Below are 15,751 nucleotides of genomic sequence, written 5' to 3' on the forward strand. Positions count from 1 at the left end.
CCGGACACAAGGATCGGCCAGGGGATCACAGGTCCCCACAAAGCGTGGGATGAGAAGGGCTCGTCCCAGGCTAGGTTAGGTCGAAAACCCAGCTCCTTTCGGCGGGCACACACTTGCGACTACATTCAGAATGTGGGTCTTCCGACGCCCTTCGGGGGCGAAGTTTCCCAACAAAAGTAACCGCGGCAGCAGCACTGAAGACACAAAGCAGCAGCCACGCCCCTTACTGTGCTCCGCGCGTGCGCACAGAGGCCCGGAAAGGTAGCCGGCGCGGTTGGGGGGGGGGCGCAGACACGCCTTCGGCCCTCCGCTCCTGAGCCCGCCCCCAGGCCGCAGCGAGCCTGTCACTGGTCAGCCTGGGCCCGGCCAGGGGCGGGGATTGGCTGATTGGCATAAGGTCCCGGGACGGCCAATCTGGAAGGCTGAGTAGCTGGGGAAGGCTGCGGCGCAGCGGAGGTGAGTGGGGGCCGGGACTCGGGAAAGCGGTTGGCGACGGGGGAATGGCTGCCACTCCGAGCCGGGCGGCGGCGGGAGGCTGCGTGTGGGTCGGGGGGAGACCGGAGCGCGGAGCGGGCAGACGGCGAGCGGGAGGGAGCCCGGAGCAGGGCAGCCCGCCGATTCACCCGCGCCTGGCTTGCTGAGCTCCGCGGGCCACCGGCCTGGCTCCCATCCCCCGCCGTCGGGGCGGCTGCCCGCGCCGGCCGCCAGGCGGGGGATCTCGGCGGTGCTGCGCCCTGGCTGGGTCCGGGCTGGGGAGGCGGAGCGCGGCGGCCCAGGACGTTCAACCTGCTTCACCTGGCCCTAGCCAGGTTCTGACAGCGACGGCTCGCCGCCCTGAACTTTCTTCTTAGGCGTGCGCAGTTTGCGTAGTAGACAGAGCCACAGGCACACTAAACCCAACTTTAATGGCTTGTTTTGTGACTTTTCTGATGTAACCCATTCTGGCCTTCACCTAGATGAAGATGGCTTAGAAGTTCTGATCCTCCTCCCTCTACCTCCTAAGTGCAAAGTTTAAGGCTTGCTTCACCACTCCCAGAAGAAAAAAAAATAAGTTTTTTTTGTTTGTTTTTTGATACAGGGTTGTGTTTCTTTTACTCCAGGATGGGGTGGAAAGGACTATGTAGATTAGGCAGGCAGAGCTGCCTACTACAACTCTAGGTCACCCTCCTGCCTCAGCCACCATGCCCAGCTCCATAAATAACTTTTTATTGGAATCCAGTCACATTTATTTTCCATAATGTATGTGACTGCTTTTACATTACAGTGATGTAGTCACGGAGGTTGTAACATACTTAAAAGATTTACTATCTGGTTTCATAGTCCTGGCCACCGCCCCCCCTCCCTCCGAATCTCCATTTGAGACAAGGTCTCACTAAGGAGCCCTGGCAGACTTGGAAGTTGATATATAGAGCAGGATGGTATTGAACTTGTGGGAACTCTTCTGCCTGTTTCTCTAGGGCTAGGATTATAGATGCATACCACCATTCCTCATTCTTAGCACCATTTTTTTCTTTTCTTTTTCTTTCTTTTTTTTTTTTTTTGATAGGGTTTCATTGTGTATTCCAGGCTAGCCATCTGTTTGTTACCCAGACACCTCAAACTCCTATTGCTTTATTTTTTACAGAGGCAGGGATTATAGGCAGGAGCCATAAGGTGTGGCTGAATTTTTTGCTTCTTAGTTTGTTTTTGATATTTCGAAAAAGGATTTCTCTGTGCAGCTTTGGCTGTCCTGGAACTTCCTCTGTGAACCAGGCTGGCCTTGAACTCACTGGGCCTCAGCCTCAGTGAGCCGTGAGAAACACGCGTGCACCACCACTGCCCGGCTGTTTTTTAAACACGTTACAGAAATAGTCAAAGTTTGTTGTATGTAATTATAAATCGATTTCTTCTACCTTCTTTTTCAAAATAATTATTAATTTTTTATCGTTCTTGGTGGTGGGTGTGTGGTCAGTAGACAGCATATGGTAATCCGGTTCTCTCAGACCACGTTGTCTCAGGGGTCAAACTCAGGTCATTTGCTTGGCAGCAGGCTCCTTCGCCCACTGAGCTGTCACTGACATTACACCCACCCTGGAAAGCAGAGTGGCTGGAAAAAGTCTAAAGTCAGTCGGCAGGGAGTGAGGCTGTACTGTTTAGGAAACAGAATATGCCGCCTTGCAAGTAGGTCCTTCATTGATGACACTTCAGTTTTCAGCCGTCACACTCAAAGCCATTGTCACCAAGTAAACGGACAGATAATTGAAACCATTTAACAGTAGTTCGTGGAACTGCATTTGAGTAGCATAAGATAGCTGTTAAAATATAAAAGTAAGGAAATTAAGTCAAACTAGGAAATACATTTTAATAAATTGTAAATACATTTCAATATAACTGGGTGGGATTGTTTTGTTTTGTTTTTCGAGACAGGGTTTCTCTGTGTAACAGCCCTGGGCTGTCCTGGAACTAGAGATCTTGTAGACCAGGCTGATCTTGAAGTCACAGAGATCCTCGTGCCTCTGCCTCCTGAGTGTTGGGATTAAAGGTGAGTGCCAGCACCACCCAGCATAACTGGGATTTTTAAACCTAATTTATTCTTTTTTTAATCAGGATCTCTGTAGCTCTGGTTGACTTGGACCTCACTATGTAGGTAAATTGAGCCTTGAATTCATGGATGATCCTACTTTCCAAATGTTGGGATTGCAGGAACTCACTCTGTAGACCAGGCCGGACTCAAATTCACAGAGATCCGCCTGCCTCTGCCTCCCGAATTGTGGCATGGACTTACAATCTCAGCTCTTGGGAGACAGACTGGAGGATTCTGGGGGCTCACAGGCCCTCCAGCCTAGCAAGTTGCTTCTTCCAGGCCTGTGGGAGACCCTGCCTCAGAAAACCAAGCTGGTGAGGGGTGAGAACTCTACTTTTCTATGGGCATTAGGATAAATAATTTAGAATGTATTATACTATAGGATTATGTAGGATTATACTGGGTTAGTTAAAGTGGTGGTTGTAGGATCTCTCAGATCTGTGACTTCACTAGCACAGAGTAGTTGGCTCAGTTTCCAGTACCAGTCTTGATTTCCCTCCTGTCAGTGGGCCTCCAATGAGCGAGCTGGTGACTGGCGAGGTAATCACTATTGTACCCTCAGGGTTATTATGCCGTGCTGCACATTGTTGTGGTTCATAGGCATCCTGACTGGGTAGGCCTGTTGGTTGTTTTTCTCCTTAGGAAACTCGCATGGTGCCTCTTGGTACCATGGAAGCTGGTCCTCAGGAAGCAGGCTTTCTGGTCAATTCCAGTCAGGGAAGAGCACACCAACTGGTTGTCCGTCCAGTCTAAGTGGTCAGCCCTAAAACTATATATACAAGTAACATACAGATCGAAGCAGATTGTGTTTATATATTTAGGAACAGATGTATTAGTCAGGGTTCTCTGGAGGAACAGACCTGCTAGTGCATCCATACAGTTTATTGGAGTGGCTGTGGTCCTAGTATTCGAACAGTGGCTATCTCCTTCAGGAAGGTCAAAACCTGAATTGTCCCAGTAGCCCCAGTCTGGTGCCGGAGTCCTAGAGAGGTACCCGTCTTTGGTCCACATTGGAATCCCAAAGAAGTGGGTTCTTTTTTTTTTTTTTTTTTTTTTTTTTTTGGTTTTTCGAGACAGGGTTTCTCTGTGGCTTTGGAGCCTGTCCTGGAACTAGCTCTGTAGACCAGGCTGGTCTCGAACTCACAGAGATCCGCCTGCCTCTGCCTCCCGAGTGCTGGGATTAAAGGCGTGCGCCACCATGGCCCGGCAAGAAGTGGGTTCTAACAGCAGGGAAGGAATGTCTCAGCAACAGGACAGATGAACGTACCAGTGAGAGTAAGGGCAAACAGGCAAGAAAGCCAAGTTTTCTTCTTCTCTACCTTACGTGGCCTGCAACCAGAAGGTGTGGCCCAGATTTTTAATGAATCTTCCCACCACAAATGATCCAACCAAGAAAAACCCCACACAGGTATACCCAGCTGCTTAGGTTCTAGGCCATTACAGATGTGTTAGGTTGACAAGCTTAGCCATCTCACACGCACACTTAAATTAATTTATATATACATGCACATATATGCGTTTACATGTACCAGTGCTATGAGGCAAAAAAGCAAGCTGGATGGCTCTTGGAATACAATTCCCAGAGTTGTTTTCTGGCCTTCACACATACGTATACTTGAACACACACACACACACTGAAATGCTATTACTAGGCAGAGAGAACTTAAAAAGAAAAAGAATAAGAAGGATTCTAGGTTGAATCAGGTTTTCTCTAAGAGCCAGCATATAGTTTTCTCTAAATTCTAGCATTTTACTAGCTAGAATTCCTATTAATTAGTAAGAGCTATTGTGATTGTAACAAGGTTTTTTGTTTGTTTTTTGTTTTTAGACAGGGTTTCTCTGTGTAACTGTTCTGGCTGTTCTGGAACTTCTCTGTAGACAAGGCTGGCCTCAAACTCAGAGATCTACCTGCCTTTGCTCTCCAAGTGCTGGGATTAAAAGGGCATGTGCCACCAGCACCTGGCTGATTGTAACAGATTTTAAGTGTTTCCAAATTAGATCTGTTTAAAAACTTTTGCTGTGAATTGTTATTAGCTGCTTTTCTCATTGCTCTGACTACGAATGCTTGCTAAGAAGGAGGGCACATTCTTTTCTGCTGGGGCAAGCACGGTAGCAGACTCTCCCTGCAGCTCTGGGAGCCTGAAGCAACAGCTTACTGACATCCCAGAAGGTCGGACGGCAGGACAAGCATGCTGCTCCTTGCATTATTCTGTCTAGGACTCTAACATTAGGAAAGTGGTACCAAGCCTTACCGCCTCGGTTAATCCTTTCTGGAAACATCTTCCACAGCCCCACCAAAGGGGCTCCTCAGTGATAGCACAGTGAGGTTGACAATGGAAATTAGCCATCATGTGAAGTATAACACAGACATTAATATATAAGATCACAAAGCATTTGTGTAATAGTCACTCAAATTAAGAGAAGAAAGTTGTCTGCATATCAGAATACACCTTGATGACTCTTCCAACTGTTAATTACCTAAAGGATCCAGAGGTAGCTGCCACAATGCCTAGTGTTTTCTTCTGTAACCTCTAGTTGTCTGAGGGGTATGTGCTGATGGACTTTTTATTATTATTCTATTTCTGGTAGCACCAGTGCTGATGGGCTTTTTATTATGGTTAGTATTATTCTATTCCTGATAACGCTAATGTATTTCTTCTGATTCCTTGAGGAATTTCATTAGGGCACTAAATTCTTACACTTATGAGGCTCTCAGAGAATCTACTTTTTCATTTATATGTTGCTTTTGTTTTTATAAAGGTCCTTACACATAGCCCAGATGGCCAAAAAACTCATGATCTTCCTGCCTGCACCTCCGAAGTGCAGGGATGAAGACTGCCTCCATGCCTGGCTAAAGTACCGGCTCTTCACTTGGCTATACTCTCCTGTCTTGATAGGTCTCTAATGAGTTCAGGGACAGGATTTTTTTTTTCTTCATTTTTCTTTTTTGCAGCTACTTGTCCTAAGTGAGAGGAGTGTTTGTTTGGATATTACCTAAGTCATAGAAGCAAAAGTTTCTCTCTTTGTATACATGTATACATTTTTGAGGCTAGCTCTGCGTGTCTAGTCCAAGCTGGTCTTGAACTTCTTTTTCTTAATTTTTTATTCTATTTTAACTTATTTTTTTTTGTGTGTGTGCATGCTTGAGGATGGGTGTGTGTCACATAGTGGAGGTCAGAGACAACTTGCAGGAGTCAGTGTTCTACTTTGGCTGTGTGGGGTCTGGGAATCCAACATGGGTCTTTAGGCATGGCAGCAGGCACCTCTACCTCTCAGCCATCTTGTTGCCCTTGAACTCTTGATCCCCCTGCTTCGGCCTTCTACATACTGGGCTTAGAGGAACACCACCACATCTGGCTTGATACCACTAATAGTTGAGCAACTATTATACATTGCCCTAAAAGCTGAGATAAAGTGTCTTTCCGAACTGATTAAGTCCAGTGAATGAGAAAAGCAATTTAGGCATATTGTTTTAATGTGCTAATATACAGAGAAATATATGTGCAGGAGGGTCTTGATTCTGGTTGATCAAGAGTGACATAGAGGAGGCATAGCTAAACTGAAACAGAGAATTAGTAAGACCTAACTTAGTATTAGAGACAGGAGGGAGGTGGAATATTGACTGCAGGTTGAGGGTTGAGAGTATATATTGGATTTCTGGAGTTACCTTTATGATGCTTTTCAAAGTGAAGGCTATCAAGGATGTAGAGAACAACAAAGCAAATCATAATAAGTTAGGATAGCATTGGATGGGAAGGAAGGAGCAGCTGTCAAATTGTTTACAATTTAGTTTATTAAAATAAATAATACAATTTAGTTTCTCATAATAGTAAAGACAATGAGATGGTATCTGGTGAAGACGACTTGATTACAGAAGATGAAAGCAAAAAGGAATAACAATATAGATGCGATTTTTCTCAGGTGAAGAACATATGGACAGCAGCTTTGGGGAGAAAGTTTAAAAATTCAGTTTAGATTTTGTTTTAAATGCAGATGGGAGAAACTAGGAAATCTTGATAGAAGTAATAGGGTGAAGAGAGAATGTATGTATGCCATGCAGGGCGTTTTTGGTGCTGTAAGACCCCTGCAGTGACAGGGCAGAGGGGACCTGGGCATTTGCTTGGAGACTGAGGGTGGAGCAGAGGCACAGATGCAAACGAGAATGTGCCAGGGCACTGTGAAGGGTTTACTCAGATGACTAATCTCTTTGTTGTTGTATCTGCTGAGAAATGGAGGCCGAAGGTCGATTTAAGTAATAGTCCATTTTCTGCTAACTTAACTGAATACCCAAGAAAGATAGTTGTAAAAACAGTTGGCTGTTTTGGAGACTAGGAAGTGGCACCTGTTTCTGGAAAGGCACACCATCCACTGGGGAACGGTGAACAGCATGAGAGGGAAGTTGGGGGAGATGACGGGCACATGGGGTGTTGAACTGGTTCTTCTAGCCAGAAACCAACTACATTAACTAACACACCCTCCCCGCCTACCCATCATCATGGTCTGATCCCTCTTAATCCCATCTGGATGTCTGAGTATCAGGTTTTTGTTTGTTGTTTTGTTTGAGGCTGGCTCTTGTATGTAGCCTTTACTAGCTTTAAACTCAATATAGCCAGTTTTGGCATTGAACTCAAGACGGTCCTTCTGTGCAGCTGCTTAGAGTACTAGGATTTTATTGCTCCTTTGGGGATTAGGTTTCTATCACAAAGTCATTGTGTGGAGCCAGGCATGGTGGCTCACATTTTAAATTCTTGGTTTTATGTTATATGTGCATGCCTGTATTTACACCACATGCAGTGTAGTACCTGCAGAGGCCAGAAGAGGGTAAGAGATCTGTGGAACTGGAGTTAGAGATGGTTGTCAGTAACTGCCCTGCCGGCCGGGAACTGAACTTGTGAGCTCAGATCCTCTGCAGGAACAGCAGGTACTTCTAACCACTGAGTGGCTCTCACTGGTAATTGTTGCTTGGGAAGGAGAAGGGTGATTAGTGACTATAAGGCCAATCTGGGCTACAAGATACCTTGTCTCAAAAAAGCCCAAACCAATCAAAACAGAACGACAGCAGCAACAAAAATTAGAGGTTAAAAAAAAACCTGGAGGGCCTAGTGAAACTGTGTGGATGAGTTTGAAAGAGCTGATCTGGCGAGTGTAGGAAGGGGCAGTTAGAAAGATAGAAATGTGTTAAGATAAAAAGGCTTAGTAAACTTTGTGCAACCCCATTGCTGAAAGTAGGATTTATGAAAATCTAACGTTTCAGAGAAAAAATAACTGAAAATAATGGCAAATCTGTGAGTCAAGTGATCCTTGGATGTGTTGGGTCCAAGAGTGTGAGGGTGCAGACCGGTTAGGAGGAGATCACTAGACAGGCCAGGGGTGCAGCTCTGTGGTAGAGGCTTGCCTTGTGTTTCTAAGCCATGCAGTACTGAGATAAGGAGAAAAAACAAAACTGGATTATTTGAGTGAAGGCTAGCCTGGGCTTAAATTTGTTACCATTCTGCCTCAGCCTCCTGGATACTAGGAGTTGGGCTTTAGGTTTCTTTTTGGTACTGAGGACTGAACCTGGGTTTGTGCATGTTACAGTGCTCAGCCCTAGATTTGGGTGTGCAAATGTGTGTTGGGGTGTGTCTGTGTGTGGTGAGCTTATATATCCAGGTTGACTTCAGATTGACTGTACAGCTGAAGATAACCCTGACTCCATCTCCCCAGTAGCTGTTACAGGAGTTTCACCATCATACCTAGATCCTAAATTTTGGTGTTTGTTTGTTTTTGAGCTGGTGTCTTGTTATGTAATCTTGACTGGCCTGGAACTCACAAATAGACCAGACTGGCCACATTCTTACAAGTTCCATCTGTCTCCACCTAAAGTCTAGTTTGAAGTGAGACACTCAACACTTTAACATTGCCTACATAGTAATGACTGTATAAGGAGGAAGATTGCTTCTGTCTACTCTGGTCAGCTTCAGTAGTTTGATAAATGTCTTTCTGTGCATAAGGAAAGTAAAAAGTTGAGGGTTTTTACAGAAATGAAATCATACTGCTTAGAGAGCACTGTTCTAGTGATGTGAAAACAAACCATATATGCGTGGTATTTTATAGTATTCTGTGACTGTTCTATCGATAACCTTTAAAAGCGCTACAGAGTATGTTTTAAAACAGCAGAAGAATTCCGTTGTTGTGTAATGGTTCAGTCATTTACCTGGCTGTGGTGATTGTGGGAAGCTGAGACAGATGGATCCCTATGAGTTGGGAGGCCAGCCTGGTCTACAGTGTGAGTTCCAGGCCGGCATGGGTTATGTAGAGAGACAATGAAGGGATCTAGCAAGCTCAAGCATGGCAAACATGGTGCCAACAGGTTTTGCCCCTTTCCCTCTTCAGTTTCCTGAACCCCTTCTGAAAACCGCCTATATCCAGCTCCAGGGAATGTGCTGCCGTCTGTCTCAGGCACGCACACACGTGTGGCATACAGGCATACTTGCATACAGAGGGTAAAACAAAAAGATCTTAAAATCGGGGCGGGGGGTGGTCATTCCTTTGCTTAAACTTCTCAGAGAAGTCTGTAGAAGGAACAGTATCCCAGTGGCTAGCCAGATTCCCATTAAAGAGTGAACATGGGCTAGGAAGACTCACTGGCGAGGATTATGTTGGGTGTGTGGAGTTGGGATGTTCTGTAGAGCACAGTGGAGGTCATTAGGTCACTTACACCTCCCATTTTCAATTCAGCATGACATTTTCAGTCTATCGTTGAGTGAGTTAGTCTGTCAGAAGACTGTATATCTGTGTGTATCCTATTGGTTCTGATATTCTTGAGAACCCAGACCAATACAGTAGTAAAAATAAGCAATCTGTCAGCGTGCCGTGACACATACACAGAGAGCTCAGGAAGCAGAGGCAGGAGGATTAGAAATACAAGGGCCTACTAGTTTATGCAGTGAGTTAAACCTGGTTTGAATTACATTAGACCCATCTGAAAAAAAGAATAATGCAAGCAAAAAAACAACCCAGGGCTGGGGAAGTAGCTCAGCTTGTAATCGCAGGGACCTGCATTTAATTCCCAGAACCCAACTGAAAAAACTGAGTAGTGGGGGCTGGAGAGAGATAGCTCAGAAGTTAAGAGCACTGACTGCTTTTCCAGAGGTTCTGAGTTCAATTCCCAACAACCATATGGTGGCTCACAACCATCTATAATTAGATCTGATGCAGGCAGGACACTGTATACATAACTAAATAATTTTTTTTTTTAAACTGAGTAGGGTAATGAATGGCTGGGAAGGGGAGATAGGTAGATCCATGGGACTTGCAAGCCAGCCAGTACACTCTACTCAGGTAAGTTCCAGGCCAAGGAGTGACCTTATGTTGAAAGAAAAAAGGAAGAAGACACACAGCATCTGGGGATGGCACCCCAGGATGTCTCAACACAAAAAACGATGTATGTAGATCAAGTACAGTTTTCTATTCATACTTATTAACCCTTGGAAGCAGTTGATGAGTAGATGACAGAAATAAACCATGGTACTTGCAGACAAGGAAATAGTCACCACAGAAGAACTCATCTCTCAAGCCTGAAAAGATGTGGGGGAACCTTAAGTATCACTGGGTGAAAGAAGCTGGGCTGAGGAGCCGCACGCTGTAAGATTTCAACTGTGAGGCAAGTTTGAAGGACTTGACAGGATCGGTGTACTTAAGAGGACTTAAATTAGCTGGGCGTGGGTACCTGAGTTCAAGACCAGCCTGGTCTACAGAGTGAGTTCGGGACAGCCAGGGCTACACAGAAAAACCGTGCCTTCAAAAACCAAAAATGAGAAACTAAAATTTGTGCTTGTTTATATTGAGACAGAGTCTTGCTGTCTGGCCTAGGCTGGCAGGAAACTTTCATTTCTCTCTGTGCCTCGGGAGTATTGGAATTACAGGGGTACACCACTGCATTTGGATTTGTACACATCTGTACTAAGTTAGTCTAAAAGAGAAAGGTGGCAGGATCTGTAGACATTAGTGTTCTGTCTCCTAGGTTACCAGGTGAATGGCTTTCAGTCACATCCACACTACCTGTCTGCTGTGTACGCTAGCTGTCATGTAGGTTTGAATTAGCATCTCTATCAGGCATCCTCCAAATTACAAAGAAGGAGCAACACCATCCTACCTTTTGTTAGGTTGCGAAGGCCTGGAAGGCCTGTCCCCAGGTGGGGCCTGTGGCTTGCGAGCCTGGCTGCCACACCATGTGGAAATGTGGCCTACGTGAGACGGGCAGCAGGATCTCACCGTTCTGTGTGCTTGCGTCATCTCAGGCCTGCTTTACTATTGGGTTTTTGTATTTTTTGTTTTCTTTTGTTTTTGAGATGGGGTCTCTAGGTAGCCTTGGCTATTCTGAAACTGTAGACGAGGTGGTCTCCTCGAGCACTGGGATTAAAGGTGTGTGCTCACATGTAGGAACACTGAGAACGAGTGAATTTTTTCCTCTGATTTGCACATCAGGTTTTGAGGTGTTGTATTTTAAACTGACTGTGAGACATGTACACAGAAATTCTAAATAAAAATCTGTTCTTAGTACTCAGTATCTGCATTGAACATTTCAGTGTGCTCTGTGAACCATGTGCTGCTATGGAGGTCTGAAGCACTTGACCTGCAGGCTGGGAAGACGCAGACACTAGATGCTGGGCTGGATTAAGTGCCTGCTGAGGATGGTGGTTCAGCGAGTTGGGCTCAGCATGCAGTCGGTGAGTGCTCACAGTCCCCCCAAACATCCAGACGTTCTGAGGCTTTCCTGAGAAAATGATGTAAACTTTAACAACATTTAAATGTAATGTTTGTAGTCCGTGATTTGATTACTCTTCAATCGCAGAAGTGGGTCTGTTCGCAGCACAGTGAGGCAGTAACTTTCTAAGTTATGCTCAAAATTTATTATTGTAGTTACATGACCTCAAAAACAATGCATTCATTAATGAAGAAAAGGATTAAATCTATAGAGAATCACTGATTGTTTGGCTCACAGTTAGTAATTTTGTTTTTAGATTAATATTAAACATTACAAGCAAATGATAAAGCATGTTTTCCTAAAATGTAACAGTAGCTAGAGAGAAATCGTAGCCTATTATATAATTCTATGCCATAGATTTTTTTAAAGAAAAAAATGTTTATTTTATAGAGGTTATGATTTTATTTTTTAATATATTTAAGTTCTCATTTTGTAGCCCAGACTGGAAGTCAATGTGTAGGCCAGGCTGGCGTCAAATTCGGAGATTTTCATCTGTGAATAAGAATACTTGCCAGTATAGTTAGCCATGGATTAGATGGCAGTCTGTCTGGATAGTGCACCAAGGGGATAAAGAAAGGACAGACACAGGTACAGTGAAGTGGGGATCAGGTGATTAACATGCATTGTATATTTTCTCAAGGCCTTGGCATGCAAATAAATGCGATTCCATTCTTGAGAGTGTCAGGAAGCCCAAACTGTCCTTATCCTATATCTGTTTTATCTGCATCCTCACTGTTTAAACATTAAAACTTGCATTCAATGTGCATGCGTATAAATCAGCACTGGAGGTACTTCAGGAGCTGGTTCTTCTATTATGTGTGTTTGGGTGGAACTCAGGCCATCAGACAGTATTACTGGCTGTGTCTCTCTAAAGATGAGCGTGTGTTTGTGTGTGTGCTTATTTGCTGCATTGGACCTTGGACCTAGGGCCTGACACATACCAAGCATGTGCTATACCACATCTCCATCTCCCAGCTCTTTGTGTGATGTGTGCATGTGGGTAAATACCACGGCACATGTTGGAGGTCACAGTTGTGGGTTTCAGGGATCAAACTCAAGTTGCCAATCTTGGGCAAGCCCCTTTGATTGTTGAGCCATTGCAGCAGCAACTCCCTTAAAAAAAAAAGTGTTGTATTGTCTCACAAAGCTGCTCAGGCTGACCTTGAACTTGAATTGTGCTTCCTTAGCTGCCTGAGTAGTTGGGATACAGGTCCTGTCACCAGGCCTGATTTAGCTCTGTTTTACTGTAGACATCAGCCATGCTGTTAACAGCCATCCACGATTAGTGTAGTATGCCAGGACTCAGTTCCCACAGCTTTTGCATAGAGCGAGCATTCAGACCATTCCTCGTTATATACGAGAAACGGAACTTCACAGCCTTGCTGCCTCTTCCAGTTACCTGAGGAGGAACCTAGTTCTGAGTCCACAATCCTTCCTCTTCTTAGTGTACTTTGGTATTTATAAAAGAAATGGAAGAAAATCTTAGAAAAACCTTAACTTACTGACTACAAATAGGCTCATGAAATAGTGTCCATTTTATAGATGAGAAAATAGAAATGTAAAGGATAATTATTTGTACCTTTTGTAGACAATCAGTTGGCAGACCCTGCTTTTAAAGTCAAGGCTTTATGCTGCTCTAGGCCTTACTGGCTCCTCCCTGCTCCTTACTGCTCCTCACTTTGGTTCCGTTTTTCTTCCCTCCCTCCCTCCCTCCCTCCCTCCCTCCCTCCCTCTCTCCTTCCCCTCCCTCCTTCCCTTTCTTCCTTTTTTTGGAACAGGGCCTCACTGTGTAACTGGCTGGCCTTGAACTCACAAGAAATCTACCTGCTTTTGCCTCCCTTGAATACTGGGATTAAAGGTGTGTGCCATAAAGCCTGGCTCAATTTATTTTTCTTATGTTTTGTTTTGTGTGTATTGATGTTTTGTCTGCATGTATGTGTGTACGTCACTCTGTGCTTGATGCCAAGGAGAGCAGAAGTATCAGATCCCCCCAGAACTGGAGTTAGAGATGACTGTTTGTGAGCCTCCATATGAGTGCTGGGAATTAAACAGCTAATTCTGTTAACTGATGAGCCATCTTTCCAGCCCCTTAACATTTTAAAATGTGTGTGTGTGTGTGTGTGTGTGTGTGTGTGTGTGTGTGTGTTAGAGGACAACCCTGACTGAAGAAAGGAAAGAAAAAGAGACAAACCCCAGCCAGCAAGATGGCTCAGCAGCTGAAGACACTTAGTGCCAAGCCTGACGACCCGAGTTGTATCCTTGGAACCCACAGAGTGGGTGAAAGTTGCACGTCTCCTTGTTTGTACTTTAAACATCCATAATGTTTGAATTTTTCTCAGTCCTGTATGTTTGTCCTTAAGTAGAAATTTCAAAATTTGTGTATGTATTTAGACTTTTTTGAGACAGTCCTAACTATGTAGCCCATGCTGAACACGAACTCAAGACCCCCTGTTTCAGTCTCCGGAATCTCCATGCCTAGGTTCAAATATGACTGGAACTGGTCCCAGCAACGTGTGTTTGAAAAGTTATAGGCAATATGTAATTTGTATTACCAATCTATTAATACACATTTCTGTTTGATTTTGTTCTTTGGAGGAAGAGTATGAATGAGTAAATGGGTAAGGCTAGGAGAACTGAGAGAAGACTTCTTTAGTTAGGTATTCTCCTATCGTGTGTGTGTATGGTGTGGGTGTGTGTGTACGTGCATGCACGTGCATGTGTGCACAGGTGTTTGTATCTGGGCAGTTGCATGCCAGCACACTTTTACTTTTCCTTGGCTCCTCTGGGATTAGGAATATATGTTTATTGAATCTCCGTAATAAATGTGATTAAAAGTGTAGAGATCCCCCAAAATTTTACATCACATGTTGATTTACAAGTAATTTCAGGGATTTGAGACTCAAACTATATCATTGTTTGAACAAAACACTAGAATGAAACTGATTGTTTGACTATATACTTTCTTTTGTTTTTCGTTTTTTTGTTTTTTGAGACAGGGTTTCTCTGTAGCCTTAGTTCCTCCCCTGGAACTAGCACTTGTAGACCAGGCTGGCCTCAAATTCACAGAGATCCGCCGGCCTCTGCCTCCCGAGTGCTGGGATTAAAGGTGTGCACTACCACTGCCTGGCTTATATACTTTCTTTTAATTAATAGTATGGATTAGTTTCTAATGGATTCCTGTATTGAGCAGGGACAGATGACAGCTCCAGATTCTAGCTCCGAACGTCAACGCTCCACAGTAGTGTTTCACGTTGTGAGAGAACAGGCCTCTCTCCTGCTGTGTCCTTCTTGTTGCCGTCACTTTCAAATGGTGCTGCTAAATGTTAGGGATTGTCATATAAGACACAGGCACGCACAGGTACACAGACAGACAGTGGATTATTTTAATTTGTAGATAAAGCAGTGTGTAGTTTCTCTTCTTAGAAGTGGATTGAATTGTCTTCTTTAATTAGGCCAAATGTTCTGGTAATACCAGTTTTCTCCCTGCTTTCTCTTGCATCTAGGAAAAATTTGATGATAGTTTCTCTTTAGCGTCTGCCCTTCTCCAAACCAGGATACTGACAAGCACAGTTCAGCCACAAGGTAGGGTAGCTAATGCATGTGAGTCCTGCAGCCTCCAGTGTACAGATGGTGCCTTTTCAGTACCATCTGGTCCCGTTTCCTCCCAGTCACTTAGAGTTTCTTTCCCACTGTGTGGGCTATATTTTTTTTTAAAAAAAAAAAAAGAGGATAAGGGTCTGGCACCAGACTTGCTAGAAGTTAGCGGCTCCTTCCTCTCATTCCTTACCATCTAATGGAGGCTGTGACTCTTCTAAACATCCCAGCCATTATGACTTAGACCTTGCTTCATTCTGTTGTCTTATGAAGTGCGGGGCAGTTCACAAGGATCAGAGGAGCAACATTGTTAGTCTGCTGTGTGTGCTGACCCGGTAGGCAGAACCCACACAGTTTACTTATTCCTTATAATTAAAAGCTGAATCACTGGCCACTTCTCTTCCCGAAAGCACCTGGCATTCTTTGTCCCTGGTAATAAACAGATGGTGTAAGATGCTGGTGAGGGTTGCTGGAAGCTGGCAGAAGCTCTGGCTGCTGACCTGAGAAGGTCCTCTTGGAGTTTTTCTTTTTTTTCTTTTTCTTTTTTTAATTTATTTATTTATTAAGGATTTCTGCCTCCTCCCCGCCACCGCTTCCCATTTCCCTCCCCCTCCCCCGATCAAGTCCCCCTCCCTCATCTGCTCGAAGAGCAATCAGGGTTCCCTGACCTGTGGGAAGCCCAAGGACTGCCCACCTCTATCCAGGTCTCCTAAGGTGAGCATCCAAACTGCCTAGGCTCCCACAAAGCCAGTACGTGCAGTAGGATCAAAAACCCACTGCGATTGTTCTTGAGTTCTCAGTAGTCCTCATTGTCCGCTATGTTCAGCTAGTCCGGATTTATCCCATGT

The 15,751-nt window shown here is 44.6% G+C and overlaps 1 protein-coding gene across 1 annotated transcript in view; it reads left to right on the top strand.

Moving 5' to 3' along the window:
* The first annotated feature begins 367 nt into the window (after positions 1-367).
* Mtfr1 (mitochondrial fission regulator 1) overlaps positions 368-15,751 on the top strand; it is a 36,687-nt gene continuing 21,303 nt past the window's right edge. The window contains exons 1-2 of the mRNA XM_041667904.1: positions 368-456; positions 11,131-11,271. Coding sequence (XP_041523838.1) covers positions 11,206-11,271 — 66 coding nt within the window. The 5' untranslated portion in view covers positions 368-456; positions 11,131-11,205. The remainder of the gene's footprint in view (positions 457-11,130; positions 11,272-15,751) is intronic.

The sequence above is a fragment of the Microtus oregoni genome, unplaced genomic scaffold (assembly GCF_018167655.1).
Source record: "Microtus oregoni isolate MIOR12 unplaced genomic scaffold, Mior012 000017F_ref0000208, whole genome shotgun sequence".
Lineage (NCBI taxonomy): Eukaryota > Metazoa > Chordata > Mammalia > Rodentia > Cricetidae > Microtus > Microtus oregoni.